The 23,262-nt window shown below is 44.0% G+C and overlaps 4 protein-coding genes across 5 annotated transcripts in view; 1 reads left to right on the plus strand and 3 right to left on the minus strand.

The window, feature by feature from the left end:
* The window catches only part of LOC128715456 (NPC intracellular cholesterol transporter 1), a 33,587-nt gene extending 19,372 nt beyond the window's left edge, over positions 1-14,215 (minus strand). For both annotated transcript variants that reach the window (XM_053810359.1, XM_053810358.1), the window contains exon 1: positions 14,093-14,215. In XM_053810359.1, the coding sequence (XP_053666334.1) occupies positions 14,093-14,215 (123 nt within the window). The remainder of the gene's footprint in view (positions 1-14,092) is intronic.
* A 1,254-nt stretch (positions 14,216-15,469) lies between these two features.
* Positions 15,470-17,521, minus strand: LOC128712133 (peptidyl-prolyl cis-trans isomerase sig-7). The gene has a single exon (XM_053807029.1). It carries the CDS (start codon positions 17,519-17,521, stop codon positions 15,470-15,472), a length of 2,052 nt encoding a protein of 683 aa, XP_053663004.1.
* Positions 17,522-17,936: 415 nt separating this feature from the next.
* Positions 17,937-19,553, plus strand: LOC128714885 (zinc finger protein ZFP2-like). The gene has a single exon (XM_053809766.1). The coding sequence runs from the start codon at positions 17,937-17,939 to the stop codon at positions 19,551-19,553; it is 1,617 nt and encodes a 538-aa protein (XP_053665741.1).
* A 948-nt stretch (positions 19,554-20,501) lies between these two features.
* Positions 20,502-22,588, minus strand: LOC128714944 (putative uncharacterized protein DDB_G0271606). Its single transcript, XM_053809826.1, has 3 exons — positions 22,266-22,588; positions 20,765-22,203; positions 20,502-20,593 (listed from the first exon to the last, which is right to left on the minus strand). The coding sequence occupies exons 1-3, from the start codon at positions 22,586-22,588 to the stop codon at positions 20,502-20,504; spliced, it is 1,854 nt and encodes a 617-aa protein (XP_053665801.1).
* Positions 22,589-23,262: the final 674 nt, after the last annotated feature.

The raw sequence follows: 23,262 nt of genomic DNA on the forward strand, positions 1-23,262 counted from the left end.
ACGACACCGGAATCTTGGAATCGCTAACGAAGGTAACATGAAGCAACATTCCTACGCTTTCGTATTATGATCCCTTTTTTTTTCTTACCCCGTCCTTTGGCGCATTAAGCGTTCCATCATAAATTATTGAAAGCATTCACGCTGAGCCAATCCCCGCTGCGGGAAGATGGCTTTTGGGGAGAGCTTTGGTGGTTCGCCGGTGTTCTAGAATCTTCCGATACGACCTTCAGGATCACTGGAAGGATGGTTAACTGTCGCTGCCATTGCCACCGTGTACCACAACAAAACATACAACGGGAGGGGAAAACAAATCTGTCGAGAAATAAAAATAACGACTTTGTGCAAGAAGCTCCACAAGTAAGACGCTGTTGCACCGCACTAAGGACGATTCGCTACGAACATAATCCATATTGGAATATAGTAGTGCTTTATTTTGACTCTAAAGATGTGGAACACGCCACATCTTCACCGAAGATGGATGATGGATGGATTATTATTCATTATTCCGATTCGTTATTGCAAACCGTTAAAAGTGCCCGTCAACGTCCAATACTCCGCGGTGTTTAGTGATTTAAACCCCCCCTGCATACATAAGTCGCCTGTCGCCTTCCGGGCGCGGCATGCGCCCATACGACGGAGGGCGGACATACAGTGCGACCCGGTTGCATGTTGAAAGCCCACCAAGAAGTGCACCGTGACAGTGGCGATTTGCATGTGCGTGCCTTCTATCCATACGAAAATATGCACTATGCACCACCCAACGAGACGCGTCCGTCCGGGTGACAGTGGAATATTGAGCCAGTTCTGACGATGAAAGTATTTTTTTGTTTTGTGAAGCAAATCACACCATAAACTAGGTTAATGCTCAATTTACATAAAATGTAAACGCGTATCCGTGCGGGCAGCGAACGTTTGCTCGCGTTCTGGGAGTCAAGCGCAACAACAAAAAAAAACAAATAACACCACGCTGGAAAAGTCACTCCGCTCCAGAGCATGGTGTTGCAAGTGAAATAAATTTCCATGCTCGAAAATTAAATTACCCGGGAACGACCGAACCGATCCTTGATCTAGTTTCGCACACTTCCTGGCTGCTGGCACCTATCCAGCGGGATTGGCTAGCGGTTCAGAACCCTGGGAGCACACACACACACCGCCGTGGTCACGTTCATGGAACGATTGCAAATGGAGGGCACGCATAGTTCACGACTACATGCTCCTGTTCATGCTTAACTGTGGGCCAAGCAATTGTTTTTTTCACTTCTACTAGGGATAATCTGGGTCGAGGACAAGAACACATCATACAAAAATGAGCAAAACAACATAAAATTTCAACCTAAAATGTGTGGCTATTGTCGTTTCGGTCAACGATTTGCTCCGGTTTAAAGTCGGTCAGCATATAAATCACAGCTTTCCCTACCCCAAAAATAGGGCAAGGATAGCTAAATTAAAATCTTTTCGACGAGAATTTGTGGTGGTCCAATATTCTCAAGTCTTTTAAGATACTCAGTAAAAGAATTCCTTAACTCCACGGGACTTTCAGTTTATAATTTGAAACCTTGAGCATTTCTAAATGCATCCGCATACCTAACAGGTGTCAAAACACCTACGCGCGACAGAATCGTTTCATAAATCATGATCTTTTAGTTTGGAAACTCACCCTGCAACAACAACAACCTGCATCTTATCACCGGTTCCCCAAACACCTGCTGCTTTAATCATTTATTTTTTTTTACAACCGCAACCAATATCGCCCCCTCTCACAAACGCCTCCGACAAGGAGAGCGCTAGTGATAAAAAAGCTGAAGGTCAACTATAATCATTGAAGAGCGTTAACGACCGAAAGCCCACAACATAGCAGCCGCAACTAGTTTATGGACGGGACGCGACCGCTCGACTCTCATTTCGTGCATCAAAAAATTAGCTACGGTAATAATCCAACTTCCTTTTTCACCGTCCAAAACACAGGTGGTGAAGCTGGTACGAAAGGAAACAAACTTTCCGCCCAGCCGGGACGACACACAAGACACGTCGTTGTGGCATTGAGCAATTCTTGCAAGTTCTTACATTATTCAAAAAGCCTCACCAGTACCGCAGCCAAACGCCTAGCACTGAACGGTTGACCTTTGGATTTCGAGGCCTTTTGGGGCGTACGGACGAGTTGCCGGGACACCGAAAAGCATTGTGCATGCAAATTGCCTCACGTGATCGAATGCCACCGAGTGGCTGACATTGGGGCCGTTACACATGATTTCTATCGTGATATGGCACGATAACAGTGCATTACTGTACAGCGAATGTGTTCAGCTTACGGAGCTCGATTTCATGTCCGTGGTAATAATTTATGATTGAAGAATGTTTTAAATTCTACGGTGAAAGGAATTCGTTAATGCAGGATAAAGTTGATGGCAAATTAATGAAACACTGAGGACACAGTCCTTGTCGTACAGTAAAGCGTTAAGAATTTTGGTAAAATCAAAGTCCGAGTTGTTAGAATTAGGCTTCATTTTCCGCATGACCCTCGATCGCAGTTGACGGTTAATTAACGGATCCACGGCTTCCTCCTTACGGACCGTCGTCTGAGTTGTTGTTTACTGTTTTTATAGAGATTTTGAGCTGGACAGCTGCATTCGTGTCGTCCGAGTCTCCTTAGACTTTTTAATCACAGTCGATTTAGGCAATTTTAACCGTTTTGACGCGAGCGCCACCATCATTAAAACAAAATGCCCCTTTTCTAAATGAACCACTCCGTATAAAATAATCCTTTGCGATTGCATAATGTGGAACAACTTTCAAATCATTAACAGCAATAGATTATCAAATGATCGGAGTTCTACTGTACGCCAAATAACACTAAATAAAAATTCATGGAAACAAAAATGCCTCATCAGTGGAATGCTATACGGCGGTAATAAAAACCACCTGCATCCACCAGCATAGACTCTTATCAGTGGAATACAACAACAACGGCACAGCATCGTCATGCTTCACTGTTGAGAAAGCTGACTCATCAGGCGTAGCTACAGCACATCACACGATTGCAATCGCAATGCCAATGACCACCGTCGTACAATGCGCGATTTCAAATTCGAAACGGAATTCATGCGACGGTTGGCTGCTGTTCAGTGCAATCAGAAACCGACCAGCTCCAAAGATTGTGGTGCGTTAGAATTCTTCCTCATAACACAAAGCGCTTACCGTTCTATTCGTTTATTTTTTTTCACGGCACCAAAGGAATGCAAGTTGCATTGCCGACAAAACGACAGTATAATATCGGGAAGAAAAGTATCTTCTCAGCACAATCTCGTGCTGCACGAAACCGGTTTGGACCACTTTTGTTTTCATGTCCAACGGGGTTTCCAATGTTTTGATCGGGAATTCTCTCTTTTTTACTGAAGTTCATGTTGAATTTCTTTATCATTTTTTCGCTTTTGTTCGACAAATTAAACACATTTAAATAAAACAGGAAAGATTGAACAATTCCGAAGAGATAAGTGAATTATAATACGAAATCAAAACATCTTCAGCACCCTGCGTTGATTATACGCAAATAAGAAAGCGTCTCTTCCAACAGCCCATCCTTATCAACCTGACGTTGCTCACGTGTACACACCGCATTAAGACACGCTTTGCTTCTCACTGACAGCAAGTGACCGATGGGTAGACGACGGGCCGAACAACACTCCCATTCCGTCCACATGGCTGGCTTGCCCCGGTTGAGTTTCTTTGTTTCAAACGGCGTTGGTTTGTGGTCGTATGACGCACTCTGCACACTTTACTGCAAGGTAAAGCATGTAATTCAACGTGTACACATCACTCTTCAGCAACACCCGCAAGATAACGTCCAGCAATGAGGGAATGGTACACGATGACAGTTGCAAAATACTTTCCCGTTTTAAGGTGCTTTTAAGGAACACTGCTCCGTCCAGCGATCGTGTCTTCCGTTCACGCAGCAATGTATAACCGTGACTAAATTAGTACACACGTTATACGATCATTACTTTTTATCGTAGGTACTGTAGCCAAGTAGCACACAAAGTATGGCGGCGGGCGGTTCTCGGTGCGGGAAGAAAGCGTAATGCAGATTTTAACATCCATATTTGCACCGTGAAAGCAAACGATACGTTACAAAATGTTATGCAAATACAAGATAATTTATATCGTATTTGCACAACGTTTTGATGCCAAAGGGGATGCTTCATCTCCACGATTAAAGATGCTTGTTCACACCGAAAAAAATGACTTTTCGTGTGCGCTCGCATCAACTCTCAGCCACTGCTTATTTAACGCTTAAACTACCAAGCGTTTTAAGCGTTTTTCATTGATGATCACTTTTGAAAATTTGATTTTGATGTCTCGGAATATTTTCTAATACGTTTTTGCGTTCATACTACAGAAAAGAATATGTTAAAGTCATGCATCAGCTATGGTGGAACTGTTTTACCCCCTAAAAATTAAAGTAATGAAAAATGAAGCGTTTCAGTCGAAATGACTGATCCGGTAGTTCTAGTGTTAGTGATACAAACTTTCACCAATCCAATGTTTGCATCAATGTTTAACATGCTTTACGTCATTATTCCTGTATTTTGTCAACGTAATGGGACAAAAAAAAACAATTTGCAACAAATATCAAGGTGAGTTGATTAAGTTTACCTTTGAGTGCCAGAGAAACACGACGGACTACTGGTTAAGCAAATAAGAAACTCGAACAAAAAACAAATCAAAAACTTGACCCAACATAAACCCACGTTGTCCCAAGCCTTGTTTCCCATCTGCCCTCCCCGTTCAAAACCGTGTCTCTCTCACACGGTGGTGCTTCGGTGCGTGATTGGCATTTTTTGGCATGATTTTTTTTTTGTTCTCTTTTTGGTGTGTTTGTTTTTACTCGATGTTTTGCATAACGTTTCCAAAAATAAATCATCAATTGCGCTTTCGTTTATGCACGATCGCTCGCTGCGCTCTGCAAACACACACACACACTGTGCCTCATCATCCATCGGACGGAGTAGCAAATGATGAATGAATAAACAGCTAGGCAAGACTTTTACCCTGTTCCGTGTTCCGCCTCAATATGGTGGCGGTATAGAATTTGGTACATTTCGAGATATTTGCGGCTGATGTGTTGTGTATGGGTCCATCCAAATCGAGAAAAAGCCCCTTCAGTACGTTTCAAAGGTCAAGTGCAATGCAGGAAATGCAAAAAAATAGCTTCTCGTTCGTGTTGATAGCGAAAGAATTATAACTCAATCACTGTATCACGTGGTATTATCGCTCTATTGTATTCAAAATGGAAGTATTCCTCATAATACGTTTAGAAACTGACGATCATTGTCCCAATTACGCACGCCAAGAGCACATATGTGTGAACCCAAATTGAAAGTAGGACAACAAACCGACTCATTTCCGACCAGAACCCATGTTTACTCCGTCTTTTGTCTACAACGATGACTGACTCCTACATCCAATTGGATTGGCAGGTGTCGCCATACGCGACATGCACAGCTTTTCTGCAAAAATGCCGATGACTAGCGCACATCTCTCGCAAAGGCTTTTTGTGTGTGTGGCCAATATCGGCGATGAGTCAGAACATTTTGCACTGGAACTGCAACGCAACACCGGCAACACTTGAAACAAAACCGAAGAACAATTCAAACAACCGTTGGAAGCCCACGGAAAACGATGACGTCAACGACGAGCCATGTCTATTGACCTCACGAAGGACGTGCCAGGGATGGGCACCAGGGATGTGTGTATAGTACAGTCCTTTCTCGCACACAAGGAACCTTACATTATCCCGACAGTGTCAACCACTCCTCCAGGATCATATAAATACAACCATGGTTTGTAAAATCGATGACCGTACGTGTAGTCCCCTGCGTCCTTTACGTACGGGACACATCACAATATGCACAATGGTGGCCACCAGTTGCAATGGGGACAGAACCACCGAAGCGCACATTTTCCGCATCCTTGAAACCGGGAAAACTGGCATGTTGCAGGGATATGATAAAATGCCGAAACGCAGTACCATTTCGGCTCGACTGCAATAACTGCGCAGACGCGCATTGGAAGCCATCGGAATAGTGTGTTGTTGGTTTTTTTTTACTGTGCAAAGTCCGTGGAAATTTTAATGGACAGCCGCGGGGGGAGGTGTTTTGCTTCCAGTGTTTGCGCTTGCAGGTCATTTCACCCCGGGGACAGGGAGACGAACTCACGCACACTTCCGCCAAACAGCTGATGACTGCACAGCAGCAATACTATCAGCAAACCGGCACATACAAGCGTTCGTAACAGACGGCCAAAAAGGGGACACATTACATGGTAAGGGACGTGAAAAAATGTGATTTATTCTCCTACGGCTAAAACATGCGTATCATAATTTGGTCATGTGGCAAAGCAACGTGCACTTTATGCGATTGGAAACAATTAAATGTCAATTTGGCTGTCCCATCGTTCAGGATAGTCCACGTGAGTACACACTAGAGATGGTAAATTTAATTCATTTAAAGGATTTAAATCCTAGTTAAAGAGTTTGAATAAAGATTTAACTCTTTTGCTCACTTTTCAAGATTAAAAAAAGCGTTGAGGAGGGAGAGGGGGGGGGGGGGGGGAGAGGGAGTGCTGCGGTCTTCATCTCACGATTTAAATCGCGAATTAACTCACGAAGGTCACCGTGAAGAATTAATTCGCGAGTTAACTCCCGTAAGAGCCATGAGTTAAAGGTCGTCGTGAAGAATTAAATCTTAACTATTTTAATGATTTACTTGTTTGTGAATGTATCATAAATAAATCATAAAAAATCAATATATACCAATATCAATATATCATAAAAAATTGTCAAATACCTCAAGTTTTAAGTTTGAGCTCATAGTACACTCATCTCCATTTCATCCCACCATAAGCACCGCCCCATCTATATAATTGTTACATTTGTAGATTAACCGTGAGTCATGTACGATTTGGAAGAAAAAAAATCCCTTTATTTGATTGTGTTTTTAGCAGCAGCTTACAAAAATTGTGTTTGATAACTTTGTAGCATTAAACACTTGGGAGAATAGTAAAATATGTGAAGAAATATCTCTAGCAGCTAAGAGATAGCACAATAAACTATCTTAGCTCTGCGTTCAAGTGCTGCAAAGAACAAAGAAGAGATATTTGCCGTCTCATTATCAGAACGTTGACGGCGCGACAGCTGATTCATCCACAGCAAAGTCTTACCATAACTGTTTGTTTATTTTTCTGCTCGATGAAGATATGCAAAGCGTGGTGGTATGGAACTCTGCTAACTAAACAACAAACGTTAAACTGAACAATTTGTTCTAGTGTTGAACCATTGTTCCATCATTTATTCCTATTTAAATACTGCCAGTGAATTATTATCAGACAATAAAAAATATAATGTTAATGATTATTATTTTTCCGAATTCAACGGTTCGATGAACAAATCTCTAGTCCAGACAACACGTACACTTGATGCAATACGTGCTTGCTCTCCAGTGTGGAGTCGCTTGATTTTCAACTGAATGCAACTGGAATGAATACACACTAGGTGATTAGAAGTAGTGCGCTTCCAATGGTTCGATTTATTCGAAAGTGCTCGAACACTTTCTAAACAACGTACCTTCTGTTGTGTTTTCTTTCATCGTTCAAACCTGGCGGGAAGTTTCTATTTCAACCAACAACCCAACAGTGCAACACACCACCGTTAAAGCGCCCGAAACGCCAAGGGGCCAGCATCACGACGGGGCCAGCCGAAAAGGGAACGTTACAGTTTGGTTTTTTCGCGATCGATTCGCGCTTCAGAAATAGCGAAAGAAAGAAATTGGTTCGAAAAACACCCAACTGAACGTGGTGCGTACTGTTGTGTGCGCTTGATCGCCCAGTTTCGTGCTGGTCTTTCCAGACGTTTCCAGCGGCCAATTCGCTCGCCCGCCCCATAAGAGCGGCGAAGGTTATGCACCTTCGGTACAGCGCATAATGAATTCACGATTGCTATCGACCCAGGGCGACGCTGGCCACCAAACCATAGTTGAAATCGATCAATTGTTTGTTTCTTGGCGGCTTCCACTTCCTTTTCTTCAACGTCCAAACGAGTGCCGCGTGTGACTCAACATCTTTTCGTTGTACTACGTCCGGCTAACCTTCAAATATTGAGAGACCATCGCAAAACGTATTAGGACAACGGGCAAAATGAAATCATAACAAACAAACCCTACACCAATAAATCTGACCAACATTTAGCTCAGTTGCAGAACGATCACGTCCCACCGACATGGGAGGTCGGGGAGCGATCGAATACTACTCGACTCTAAGCAGGGAGGGGCTGTAAAAAGCGTGCACACGATGTTGAAATCATCCATCGTCGGTTGCCATCAGCGTGTCAGGGCATCCCCTTGGGACCGTCGGTGTTGAAGTCCGCTTCATGGTTGGCATAATAAATTGTGTCTTAGACACTGGAAAGGAGAAAAATGTCAAACACACTGTCGTCAAGGGTTACATTAATGCACTTGAAGGTGTTTAATACTACGCCGCGTTAAGCAGATGGATTGCCCGGTGTCACTTTCATCACGTGGAACAGTAGTTCCAAAATTTCTCCAAATGCTCTCCGCACTTGCGAAGGTATTATTACAGCTGTCTCTTCAAAACGTCAGATTAGTGTCACCAAATTTTCGACACGTTTCCTGCTAATTAAATATAGCATTTGGGCCACATCAGGCGACATTTCATTCGTCTCGAACGTTACACTTGTGGAAAAAAAATCCAATTACACCAGTGTCTGGTGTAGTAAAGCCTTCGGACGTCTTCACACTCATGTCTCCTCTGTACACGTTAACTACCGTGACAGTGCCGATCAATAGAAAATATTTTCCTCGCCCGGCTATTACACCCATTGACTCCCACCGTGTGAGCAGTTTGTGACTATTCTTCGCTACACTCTACCATGCGAAAATGGCAAGTAAGTACCACAGTCAACACGAGCCCACTGACTGTGACATGCAGCCATGAAACAAAAAAAAAAAGCAACATGTGACCGACAAGCCCGTACAGTGTCTTCTAATAAGTTCGTGTTGCAAAATCAGCTTAAGCCAATGTTGGCCAACACACAAACACACCTTTAGCCGTTGGGGGACGATTCCACCCGCCAAAATTGGTGAGGCTCTTTATTTGGGATAAGCTATGGAGTCGCATAAATAATTTCACTGTTGCTCTCCTTTTTCCTGCCTGAAATTGACAGTACAACAGTGCTTTTAGTAATAGCGACACTTGCCAAATTTGCAAATGCACACAAAGCAATGTAGTTTAATCTTGTATAATTTCACTATTGACAGTATAGAAGCCATTCACTTCAAGTGATGAAATGCCGTTGAATAGAGAAACAAATGAAGCAAACCGTAAATGTGTGCTCCACTCTAGCCTTATTGGCGACTCTTTCATTTGTATTTGCATTTGTCAAGCATTTGTACATTATGTAACAGCATCATACGAGCATAAATGGCACATAACCTTATCGACTGTTCGATAATTAGATTATCGGTCCAACACGGGAACACGTGTGCCACATTTTCTGTCCGATGCACCTGAATAAACACTAAACTCGCTCCAAGCAAATGAATCATCATATACTTTTGCGAGTGCTGCTTCGCCGCTGTTCGTAAACCAAATCCCAGTGGAGAATTGAAGTTAAGCTTTGAGTCACCCAATGAGACCTAGAACAATGCCAGCACCGTACGGGGAAGCTACTATTTCAGCCGTGACAGTCAGCACAATACCAATCAAAACAACTGCGACGTTTAAACATTCCGTGCGGCATTATTTATGCCTGGCGTGGAACAGCTTTGACAACGCTCATGAACACGAAAAACAAGAAAACGGTTTCCGATTTCCAAAAATTTGATAACACATGACTTTTATCGTTCGTATTGGGTTTCTTTTGCAATTCTAAAGATAGCAACTCGCCTAAGCTGTCTTATCATCGCTAGAATTCGTTCGGTTTATCTAAGTCCTAAATATAACGCTGCTACATTTTTATCTCCTCTGGATACATTTTCCCTCCGCTCTATTATCACTGGTATAGCGTAGCAAAACAACCCCCGGTCCGGCCAATTGGCCGGCCCTTCTTATTAGACAGACCGTGCGAGAGGCATTAAAATCACGATAAGGTACAGTCAGGCGACCGTACTAATTGACCCTTTTCAATTGGCATTTCCCTTGACGTCGTCGCGCGACCAAACGCGGAAAAGCTACGGCGTGTGGAGCATTACTTGCGTCAGGCTTTGCGCACCATGCCGCCTGTCATTCCACGTTAACCTGTGTTCACACCCCGACCGATTTCACTTCCTGTAATGCTCAACATTGCGGGGCAGCGAAGTGTCTGCAATAGATATTAACACGCAGGGCTCCATTCATTGTTCACCTATGAGAAAAGGATGATTTTTATTGAACAGAATGAGATTAAATTGATTAAACAAACTATACACTCATTGTTTCTCCAAGCTAACAAACAAAATCAGATAAAAATTGCCAATTCATCGAAATCATCTATCAACTTCTTTGCACTAATTAAACCTGTACTACAAATATTAAATTGAAATGAAAATTAAATTGCTCGTTTCACAGCTACTACCGAACGCCTAAAACCTAATTTGCAAACCACAACCAACGATCCCACCAACCATCATCACCGGGGAAGAAAATTGGTAATAATTGAATTAGTGGTTTTCTTCGTTCGTTCAACATTCCTGACGTCGAAACGAAACCAGTTTTAGCGAATTAACTTCGTCTGACCACCGTTCCGATGCGACCCTTACAGGGCGACAGGAAGTCAGACTAGCGGCAGCCTTTTTCACTGCTACGTCTCGCGGTCTGTGGAACCGATCACGTGATCTCGTACGACCAGACAGCTTAAATTACATGGTGTTAAAGAGCGGACAGTGAATTTAAAAAGCACGGCAATTCTGGCCACGATCAGTTGTTGGATGGAGTTCGATCGTTACAAATTCTGAGCACTAATGCTGGGTTTCGCTAATCATCGAATCGAATTCTTACACCGTGTGTTTTTTTTTCAAATTAAAACCTAAAACAATTAATATTATACGCTTGTTTGCAACGAACTGCTAAAACCCTAAACATTAGTTTGCACGATTTTTTCATATTTTTAAGGTTTTGTTTGCAAAAGCACAAGCAACAAAAGAAGTGGACAGTGTGCTAATATTGAACCAATATATGTTATTGATATCCGACAAACATCTATCCAATGTTCATCGCGGAATGAGCGCCAACTTGGCCGGATACACAAGCAAGCAGTGCTTTATGGTACTGACGAAAGCCAAGCCACAAAGAAACACCCTAGCTTAGGGACGTTTATGCATTGCCCTGACCCACATTGACTCCAAGTCGATAGTATGTCATCACCGGTGATGTGCCCGGTCCGGCGCGAATCACACAAACCAACCAAGTGTCCTTCGTCCATGGTCCCGGAGGATGGTAACCAATCCCATGTAAACAACCTCGCTTAGAATAATTGCGGGAATCCTGAATACGGGACAAGGTCTGAAGGAGCGTTGTTTATGAAATGATACAGCGCTACAGCTATTATTTGACGTTTGTTCTAAACATTTCGCATTATACTTATTTGAGGGGCTAAAATACATTCTGCAATTTGCTTAAAATATTATTTAACATTAAAAAAAAATATTCTCGGTACTAAATTTAAAGACCCATTCACTTTTCTGCCTGGGTCCCCAAATGCCCTAAGGACCTTCACCACATTTATTCTACCACATTTATGACCATATTCCGCACAAAATCAATGATTACCTCGCACCATTGCGCAGTGATGCATCGTTACTGTACGCAAACATTGATAAGAATGTTGAATGATGATATGAAAAAATGCTACGTGGTACGGGCTCCTCGTGTGTAAAACACCTGGGCCAGGTTTACCTGCAATCTGATCTAAACACACCTGATGGAACCAATCACATTGTAAAGAAACACCAAACCCACATTGCAGTGAATCATATCCATAAAGAAGGGATAAGGAATTCGGACAAAGTCGATTAAAATATCAGCTCTGATAACGCGTATTCTTAGGAATTCGTTCTCATTTCTTGCAATGATTCAGTATTTTCTATTGCCTGCTTTAGTGGTGCTGGATGAGCTATTCGAGAGTTAGTCACAGCAAGTAGATTGACTCCTATCATTACGATTACCATTGTTCAACGATGGTAAATGGTGTCCGGATGCTCTTATCAAAACAATTCCATTTCCCAATCGATCATATCAATCCAGACACAATAGGCACGCAGCTAAACATATTTAACTGTTGAATGACTTCATTTGGGACGAAATTTCCTTCAGAATCTAGACTTGTAAACACATTTATAACTTACAACTCACACCGCTAAGATGTTCCAATAATATATTTCAATATCGCACCGGATCTCAAGTGGTTTTGTTTGTGTACCTATAAGTTTATCGTTCCACTACGAACGAGCAATATGCGATACGGTTCGCCCCATTAACACCGGGAGGGATGAAAAATTATATTTGCCATAACAATTATTGCACTACCCCAACCAGTAAAAGCCACAATTTTCTTCTCCTCTCGATCGAGTTGTGAAATTGAGGTTTTTGTCGAAATATGGTTAGAGCCTCTCCGGTGGCGAGTGGTACACTTTTGAAGGATTTTAGCAAATTTCTACACCTCTTTGCGTCGATTATTCATCCGTGTCAAGTGACGAACGGGTTTAATCTCGTAGTTACAGCGACGGGCTTCAAGCTTCCACTTCATTTATTGCATTAAATCGAAGCATTCAGATAGTTCTAGAAGGTTTCATGGTGCTTTACTTCACCAAGAGACAAGCCTCCAACTACCGGCAATATACACCCGGTAGAGCTGAAGGTCAACAGAATGAAATTCGATTTTTATTTATGTATTTTTTCCAATGGAATAAAATAGATTTTTGATTTTGATAATATACATATTTTTTTACTTATATTTCCTTATGCCTAGACCGTGTGACTATAGCTTTTGGGCCTTAGTGTTAAAAAAAATGAAATGGCTTTGTAACCCAAAGCAAAAGGAACAGGTTCAAGTGTGTTTGTTTTCACCCGGCCCGGAGGCCAACAACTTCACAACACACACCACATACGGTTTTTCCAGCTGGTATCCGAAAAGAAACCACCGCGTCCACCAGCCACCACCCACTCGTGCAATGGGCAAACTTTTTACAGATGCATTTGTGTACGTGTGCGTGTCCGTATGCACCACTACCAACGGCTGGCACCATCGATCGTACGATGTGCTGTCCTCTTGAGCATTGGTCGTTAGAGTATGCCCTCTGCTGATGAGCGGCAGCGACAAGAGGGGTTAAAGAGACGGCGCGAGGAATCCAATTAGTGTCGCAAACAGCGCACACCTCAACCTGCTCATCCATCTCTGCCAATTTTTATCTAGCGTGAAAATAACAGGAGGAAATTGCGCCACGAGAAGAAACAAAACCAAACAAATATGTTGAATTCGCAACTAACAATCCATCGCGCCCCAAGCGCTATAAATCGTGACGTCAAACGTGCAGAGAACCATGGAGCCGTGGTTTCATAGTTTTGCATGATGATGGTGGTCGTAAACCACTCACTACAGGTGTGTGCTTCGTATCTACTACCAACACTGGCACGCTGCATCATTATACATGCGAACATGGGCAGAGGTGCAGCATAAAAAGTGGAAAAAAAACAGTGAAACAAACCCACCAGACACAGTTGAGGGAATAGCACTGTTTACAAACAATCACAACATCATGATAGGCAAGCTGCATTAATGCACTTTTGTAATATCAATTACGAGATTTAGACCTTCAGTGGGTGAGTAATAGAAGAGGAATATAAACTTTGTAAGCTTTTTAAACCCCGACCGGACGTAATTTTGTGTCGTACATTACGCAGATTCTTGATTTAAGCTCCTTTGACGCGTTTTGCTATCAATAATGTATCGTAAGAATTTGAGCAGCTGGTTGGACCTTTCCTTATACGGGTAATCATATCCTAAAAATATTTCAAGAATGTCATTCTCTACGCAAATGATTTAACTCACCTGATCAATCAGCAAGCACCCAAGGACAAACAGAGGAACAAAGAACCAAAATGCGACGGATTGCCTTCGGCAGGAGACCGCTGTCACTCCTCCTGCTCGCGTACTGTCGCTATTCATTTTCATTTCTTTCCGCACGATTGCATCTATTGCCACTTTCTATCGAAGATACGACGTGGTGATCGTGGTCACTGATTTTTTTTTCTCCACTTCTCGACCCGGTAAGGACTGTGGCACGCACCGCCGCGCTACCGTGCCCTTTTACTTCAGCTGCTTAGTGAACTTTTTGTTTCTCACAGCACTGCTCAACACACAAACAGGTACACTACACGCACATACACACGGATAGGCTGTAAAACAAATAGAGATGGTAAAAGATAGGAAGGACACACAATCACTTTACGAAACCCTCCAGATATGTGATGCGCTTTCCCGTGTACGGTTTCCAGAAGGGGGAGAGGTTATTTTTCTTTATCTCGGTTGCACTTCTCTTCCGTTTTTTCTAATCGTGACGACGACGATAACGAAAGCGACATTGATTTCCCAATCGATATCGAGCGTTAGGCGCCCCGGCAGCAGTTGTTAAGCCTTTTTACCCTGTATTAATTTACATCCCAAAACTGTTGATGGATTTCGCTTCAGAAATGGTAGCAATCTTTCACGTTTTCACCGCGACAGTACACCACTTTTATCTCGAAGGTAGATTTTCTTCGCGCTATACAAAGGTACACCAGTCGCACGGTAGCTCCGCCATTTTCAGGAAAGCATCCGAAAGGAAATGAGCACGCCACACCTTAGGAAACTACTTTTCACCTTTTCTCCCCGGCTGGGGTTCCGTTTTGAGGGTTTTCTACTACAGCGTATAACTACGGCAGTGCAAAGATCTAGCAAAATTGTGAAAATTGTTGCAAAGAAACCGTGAACGAAGAACGCGCACACCCACCTCGCACGAGCACAACTTTTTTTCTGTTTGCTCGCTGCACGTTTGACGTTCGTCATTGACAGTTGCAATTACGTTTTGTCCGTTTGTGTGTCCCATAGTTTGTGTTGACGAGTTTGGCAGAACAATATTTGCCCACTGTTGTTGATGTTTCCACAACTTTTGACCAAATGTGAATAATTTTAGTCCAATGGTCTACGGAATTAAAACGGGAAGGAATAGTTGAAATATTTCAAAACACTCGGATAAATTGAATTCCAAGCCATTCGTGCGACCATCATATTTTTGTCCTAGCTTTTATTACATCAACATCATTTTCCTTTGAATGATTTAATTTTAAAATTTGCTCAGCTTGCAAATATCTTGCTGTTTAGATTACATTCATTGGTAGTTCCCTTCTCTCTTATAGTAACTTATAACGCATCGTTTCTGCTTGAAATCTAATGCTTCCGTTTCTTCTTCTTTCCCTTTGACTTCTTCCGATGCTTGCCGTCTTCAGAGGAAACAGAATCCTTCCGCTTCCGATCCGACTTGCTGCTGCTCTTCGATTTCTTTTTCGAAGATTTCTTCTTCCGCTTTTTCGATCGTTCATCCGACTCACTGTGCGAACTTGACGAGGACGAACTATCCGATCGGGATGAACGAGAAGAGCCTCTCTTCCTTTTCTCCCTGGGTGGGGGACTCGATGAACCGGAGCTTGACGACCGCCGTTTGGATGGTTTCGGTTCACGTTGCTGATCTCGATCGGACGAGATGGTGCCAGATTTTGTATCGGTAGTTCTGCGCAAATCCGTACTGGCCCGCTGCTGGCTTGTTGGTTGGCGACTTACAACACGCTCTGCATCATTTTGTCGACGTCCTTTTGCATCGCGTGAGTTTGATCGGTAACTTCTATATCGATCGGAGCTGTTGCGGCGATCCCTCGAACGAGATCCACTACGTGAACGTCTCATGCGACGATCTCGCGAACGAGATCTAGAACGACGTCGTGGTGGTTCGAGACGCTTCCCACTGGAGCCTCGAGGACCCGAGTTGCCACCACGTTTTGCATTCTTATCGCGAGGACCCTTCCGTTGTACGAAACTGTTGGGATAGGGACGATTCTTATAATCCACCTTGCCTTGATTAATGCGAATATCCCGTCCATTTCGCTGCTCCAGATAGGCTGAATTACGTTCAGTCAATTTCGGCTTTCGTGCGCGATTACCACTCTCTTGTACGTTGCGCCCTGCAGAACGGTTCGTATCGCGATCCCGGTTTTGCACACGATCACGCGAACGGCTGCGTTGTCGACTCCGGTCAGCTTTGATAGGCCTTGACCGTGAAGCGGATCTCGAGCGAGATCTAGATTCCGACCGATTCCTCTGCTTTTCTTGTTCGCGCCCTCTTTTCGGTGAAACATTCTGCCGCTCCATTCTAGAGCCTCCGTTGCGATTTGATTGCTGCTTCTTTCGGTCAAAATCTTTAAATGATCGCTTATCGGCTCCATCTTGAAACTCTATGCCGCGTCCCTTGCCGCGCCACTTAACCTTCGAGACGGACTGCGAAAAGTCAACGTGAATGCGCCGATCATCAATTAGCACATTGTCCATCTTAAAATACGCATCCTCGCAAGACTTTTGGTTTTCGAACTCGATGAACGCGTACTGCAGTGAGTCTCCGGTCAGCTTGTCGCGGATCACCTCACATCCCTTGATCATTCCGAACCGACTAAAAATGATCTGCAAATCGTCGTCCGTCGTGACCGGATTCAGCTTACACACAAACAGTACATTCTCCGGTGGTGCAATGTCCGCATCCGGTATGTCACCAACAATTTCTAGAATCGTGGCCCTCGCTTTCGCCTCCCGCTCGGCAATCATTTCCGCGATCTCTTGCTCCGTTTTTCCTCCCAGATCGTCGATTTCCTCGTCCGCCGCAATGCGCCCTCCTTGCAAACGCTCTGCCGATGGGGAAGGAGAGCGGCTCGGCTCGCGGAAACCACGCGGATCGTCGAACGGATCGTCCAGCACAACGGTGTGCGTGATACGCACATCCTTGTACGGTCTGTGTCTCTCATCGCAAATGACTTCATTTAACTTCCGCAGCACCTCGTGGCCCTCCGTTACTTCCCCAATCACGGTATGGCGACCATCGAGCGAAGTCAGATCAGCTCCAAGGGTGAAGAAAAACTGCGACCCAATCAAATGCTCGCCTGCGTTTACCATCGACAGCAGTCCCGGCTCGGAATGTTTTATCTTTGGCACAGTTTCGCCCTCAAAGTAGCGCTTGTGTTCTCCCTCGAGGATGCCCCAGATCGACATGCCACCATCACCGACACCGGACGGATCACCGGTTTGTGCAATAAACTCCGACTGGATCGTATGGAACAGGTTGAAATTGTAGTACTTCAGCTTGCACAGCTTCAGAAAATTTAATGCGGCCAGCGGACGTTCCTTCAGGAACAGATCCACCGTGATGTCGCCTATCGTAGTTTCGATGACAACCGACATCGCTGCAGCCGGCCTAAAACAAGCGCAAAATGTATTTAATCGACTACACACTCGCAGCAAATGCTCTTACCTTGTTCGCAGGATGAGAAATAACTTATTCAGCCACCTTTTTACCAATTCATTTGTTTACAATCACTAATAATTGGTGCAGAAAACGCGCGATTGCACTGAAAAACTTTCTGACGGCCTGAATTGACGGGCGTCCCTTTCGTACGTCAAAATCGGAAATGTCAAAAAATGTAAATAAAACAAAGCTCTCCAGTACAAAAAAAGAGCCACAACCACCAAGAGCAGCAAAGAATTGATCGATTTCCCAACAGTTTAACTCTGCTACAGGCACAAAAAAGGTATTTTTTACACGTTATGTATACATATTGCTTGCCTTAACTCCGATTCATTTCATAGCAGTTCTCAAATGGAGTCGGACACAACCAGCGATGCGAAAAGGAAATTACCAGCCTATTACTACCTGCAACCCTCCAAGAATGGTGATGAAGAAGCGGAAGAGGAGCTATACGATTCAAACGGGACGCACATTACGTCCGACTACCTAAACGATGTAGTCGCCGAATCCATGTCGGACAAGTACACCGTCGTGCAACAGGATTCTTCCATAACACCACAGTACAGGTGTAACGAATGCGATAAAATTCTTCCCAACACTGGCCACTTGATAGCGCACATAGTGGTGCATACGGGTGAGAATCCGTATTTATGTAGCCTTTGCCAACGATCGTTCGCAAACTCAACGCGTCTTAAGTTGCATCTAAAAACGCACTGCATCAAAAAATTGCACCCAGGATTGACGGTGACACGGATTACGAAGGGTGTTCCAGTGTCACCATCCGTACCGTCTACCAGCATGGTGGAAAATGTGGATCACAGTCCACCTATTGTAAAACCAGCCACATTTCGTTGCATTGAGTGTGAGCAGACACTACCGAAGGACACGCTTTACCAGCACATGAAACAGCATCTACAGGAGAAAAATATTTTCTCACAAAAACCACCACACAAATGTAGTCATTGTGGCGAAACATTTGCTAAAGTGTCAACATTGCAGCTACACCAGGAATCTTGTCAAGCGTCATCTATAAAGGTGACGTCGGAGGTAGATCTGGTGCCGATTAACAAGCAAGATTCGTGCTCTAGCTTTAAAAAACAGATCGAATCAAATCCCATCCTATCGGGACTGCTAATGAAGGAATCGCCAGAACCTCCACTCTCTGTTACTACAATCGAAGTAGATCACCAAGATACAATCCAGCCTGAAGATACGTCCGAGAACGTGGAACAACCATGTCTTAAAGAAGAATTGCATGAGCATGAAAAAGTAAAAATGGAGACAAACGAACTGCCTCACGAGGATGTGCCATCTGAACTATCTGAAAGTATGATCAAAAATACTTCCGCAGGGGTTGGATTCGTCATTAGTTCGGTAGCTACCGTAGATCAGCAGTTTCTCGAGAATCTCGCCCAAATGGAACTGCAAACACAAACTCCGGAGCTGGAAGAAATGGCCGCGGACGATTCGGAAACCCAAACATTACCAGCGGCAACGCTTCCCGGCTTCAATTCGGTCACATCGACGACATGCGGTTTGTGCGGTAAATCGTTTGGCGAAAAATTTGGCCTTCGACAGCATATGCGCATCATGCACTCTGATACCAAACCGTTCAAATGTCCCGAGTGTAGGAAACGGTTCGCCAAAGAGAATTCACTTTTGATTCATCTGCGCGTACACGTAAGCAATCGTCCGTTCATGTGTATTGTGTGCTACAAAACGTTCACTCGCGCAACTGCACTGAACGGCCATTTGTCTTCCCATTCGCACGAGCCACTGAAGTGTTTTTCCTGCGAAGAAACACTACCGAACGTGCAGAAGTATGCGCACCACATCGAGATAGCTCATCCTCAGTTTCCGGAGGTATTGTACCGGATACGAGCGGAAAAACCGGAACACGAACGGACGAAGCTATTGCGGCAGCTGTTACTTCAACATCGTCCTGCTTCATCAACGCATGAAACTTGATCACAAGCGTTCGAGGAATCGATGCGTTAACTGCTAAGTTTGCGGTGGTTTAAGAAATTGGGAAAAGAATTGATTATAAAATAAATAATTTATTGGATAATGTATAATAAATCATTTCAATTCATGTAATACCCAGTGTAAGCTATAGGAGCGTTTCCATCGGGACACGGCCCAAATTTCGATTTAATGTACCAAAAACTTCAATGCACACTAGACCCGTAGGAAATTGATTATCTAGTGAAGATCCCCATGAATGATATTCGTTGAACACACTTGATAACGAATGAAGATTTAATTGATGATAAAGGAAGTTGATAGCAACACTTCCTGGTCATTCTTCTTATTGAGAAAAATAAGGAAGTTGATCCTCGTTCGAGATTATCATGTAAAAATCTCTCTAAATAGGATCTCTTCTTGTTGCCAATCCTATTGGTGGTTTGTGTCGTAGTGAAACATTTTCCGCTGCTGTCCAAATACTGCATTTTTAAGAAACAACTAAGTTTACCTGACTCATTTATTGCATACTTAACATAGTGTTCTAACATTTAACTAAAAAAAAAAACAAAAGACGGGATACCTTTACAGCGTGGTACAAAGTGAAGCGGAGGAAACTTATATAAGAAATACCCGATTTATTGGAAAACACCTCATCTGGTGGGGACAAGTTGTGTTAAGGTCGATATAATGTACACACATCTTGATCCTGTTGCAGCACTCTTGTCCGTTTTGAAGATTTCCTACCAAATATGCATCATAATAGGTTGTTTCATAATGAATGTATCCAGCGTAAGAGAGGAATAAACGAAAGAGTTCTTTAGCTAGCCTAGTTGAACACCATGTAAAGGTGAACTCCACCCTAAACCCTACAACGAAGCAGAAAAATATGGAAGTTAACGCAACGATGAAAACGATAAAACGAACTCGTATTTACTGTGCTTCCTTGTATTACTACGAATTAAACTGCTGAACAGTGTGCCACTGATGATGTATTTGCTGTGGTTGTTGTTGCTGCTGCGGTGACTGCTGTTGCTGTTGCTGCTGTTGCTGTTGCTGCTGCTGCTGCTGCTGTTGCTGCTGCTGCTGCTGCTGCTGCTGATGCTGCTGTTGCTGATGATGCTGCTGCTGCTGCTGGTGCTGCTGCTGCTGTTGTATTTGCTGTTGCTGCTGCTGCTGTTGGTGTTGCTGCTGTTGCTGTTGTTGCTGATGCTGATGTTGCTGTTGTTGCTGCTGCTGATGTAACACTGGATCAATTTGCTTCAAATAGCTCGGATCAATCGATGCAATCTGATTGATAACGTATCCACCGGATCCGTTTGTTGTTCCACCACCACCCCCACCAATCACATTCCCGCTCGCATCCTTTATACTGAGCTGTATTGGGGTAAGTGTTTGTGGCGCTTGCCCTTGTATCTGTTGCGGTGCGATCGACGTGATGATGCTGTGATGTGGTGCCGCTCCACCGGCTGTCGGGCTGGTATGGAGAGGAATAATTTCGATCTGATTATGCACCGGTGGAAGGATTTGCTGCTGGTGATGGTGCTGGTGCGTGGCCGCTATCGGTGTCGCCGTGATAGGCCATGCAATCTGGGACCCTTGTGCGATCGGTGCGAGTGTAGCAGTTGGTGACGTTTGGTGCTGGTACGGATTAACTGCGGTCAACTGTGCACTATCGATAGCATGCACCGGTATGACTATTCCGTTTTGCATTACCAACACCGTCGTCATCGCTCCGTTCGATGCGCTCGGAATGAACTGGGCCGTTGGCTGTAACTGTTGCGGTTGCTGTTGTTCCTGCTGCTGCAACTGGTGCGGATTGTGTACGATTTGATGTAAAGCTTGCTGCTGCACCAGAGGCCCGCTCGGGTGCGCAATGACGTATGGAGACGGTCTGCTTACTGCCTGATGTCTGCTTTGATAATGTTGCCGAACGTCCGACAACTGCATGAAGGTCATGCTGCAGAAGCTACACTCTAACGGTGCGGTGTGTGAATTTTCATGCATCTCCAGCTGCTGCTCGTCCTCGAATATCGCACCACACACGCAGCACTGCATTTGGTCATCATAGATTGCATTCTCTTCCGCCGGTTCGGACATTACCTTCTCGCTACCATCATCATCATCGTCGAAACCATCGTCTTCCTCCTCGACTGCTTCGACCGTTTGGATTACGTACGGCTGCTGCTGCGGCATCTGAGCAAGCTGGTGATGATGCTGTATCAGCTGTGGTGCCTGTATCTGTATTTGCTGTAGCTGAATTTGTTGCGGTAGTGTGTGCGGCACGGGTTGTTGTATTGGTTGCTCTAGTTCAACTTGTTGTTCCTGTTCCTGCAGCGCTGGTTGATCTTCCTGCCGCTGTTGTTCTTCCGCCTCCTCCTCTAACGGTCCTTCGGGACCTTGCGAATCTTCACCACTCGATGCAGAACGCAACAAATCGGTCGCGTGAAACTGTTTGCGGCGTTGTTTTTTGGATATTATCTCCGTCATCACCGTACCACCGTTCCGTATTGCTTCGTCCATTTTACGTAGCTCTCTCATGCGAATTTTAACGAAATGGAACCGCTCGTAATGTAGCTGAAGGCATTTGAAGCTAGGCGATGTGTAGTCGTGACACCCGAACTGACACTTCAACAAGTTTATCGTATGTTTGGCCCTGTAAAATGATCTCGTGAGTAAGACAATCAACCTCAAAAGCGTACACCGTTAGCAACTTACTTGATGTGTATCTGCAGCTTGCTCGGGTCGAAAAAGTACTTTCCACACTCCCGACACGTATGTTCATCCTCGAAGTGCAACCGTATGTGGCCGAGCAGTTGCATCGTTTTGTTAAACGTTACGCCGCAAGTTTTGCACTTGAAGCCGAGCCGTAGCTGCTCTTGCGAACCATCCGTTACGACGCGGAAGTGTTGTACCATCTTAACGATTTGAAAGTCGCGAAAGTTGGGAAAATCTTCCGGATTCGAAGCTCTCGTTTTATCCGACTCCTGATAGTCCTGTTCAATATCAGCCGCAGAACGAACTGTTTCATTCGTTGCCATCCTGCTGTGGTACAAAAATCGCCACCTTCACCAAAAACACTCCTCTGCCTGATCTGCACCAAGCTGGTCGCTTTATCGCTGCGTTTCGGATGAATGCTATACACAAAACTATGTGCTTATGCAGCGGTAAGCGAGTTACGAGTCCTGGCAGCCCGGTAAAACAGTTTCATCGACAACTTTGGTAATACAATAAATAAATGCTGTATAATAGATTGAATTAAAAAACTTATTTTGTAATTTTGTTGTTCACCAAACATGCTGTTTGACGTTTGACGATGTAAACAAAAGCCCGGTGAAAAATAGTATCCACTCACCCGAACACGCCGACTGCACAGTGGTTAGTCTACAGGTAGTTGGAACAGTTAAAAATATTTTTTCTATTTTTGAGTTTTTTCAAACCAAATCTGATTTCTCAACTGAGTTGAATTACTTTTTCTATAAAATTGAGAGCCACGATTACAACACTTCGCTTAATTATGGATAACAATGCTATCTTTCGAGCAGTCGGACGACTACGGTGTTTACTTCGAACAACGACATCACGAATAGAAAAATACGATTTTTTTTACCTATTTTGTATTAGGTATACAATATGGTACAACTTGCCTAACTTTAGTAACGCTTTTAGTGAATTTTAAACCCCAAACATCGAAACCGTACCGATTGTTCGGATA

Source organism: Anopheles marshallii, chromosome 3, assembly GCF_943734725.1.
Source record: "Anopheles marshallii chromosome 3, idAnoMarsDA_429_01, whole genome shotgun sequence".
NCBI classification, from domain to species: Eukaryota; Metazoa; Arthropoda; class Insecta; order Diptera; family Culicidae; genus Anopheles; species Anopheles marshallii.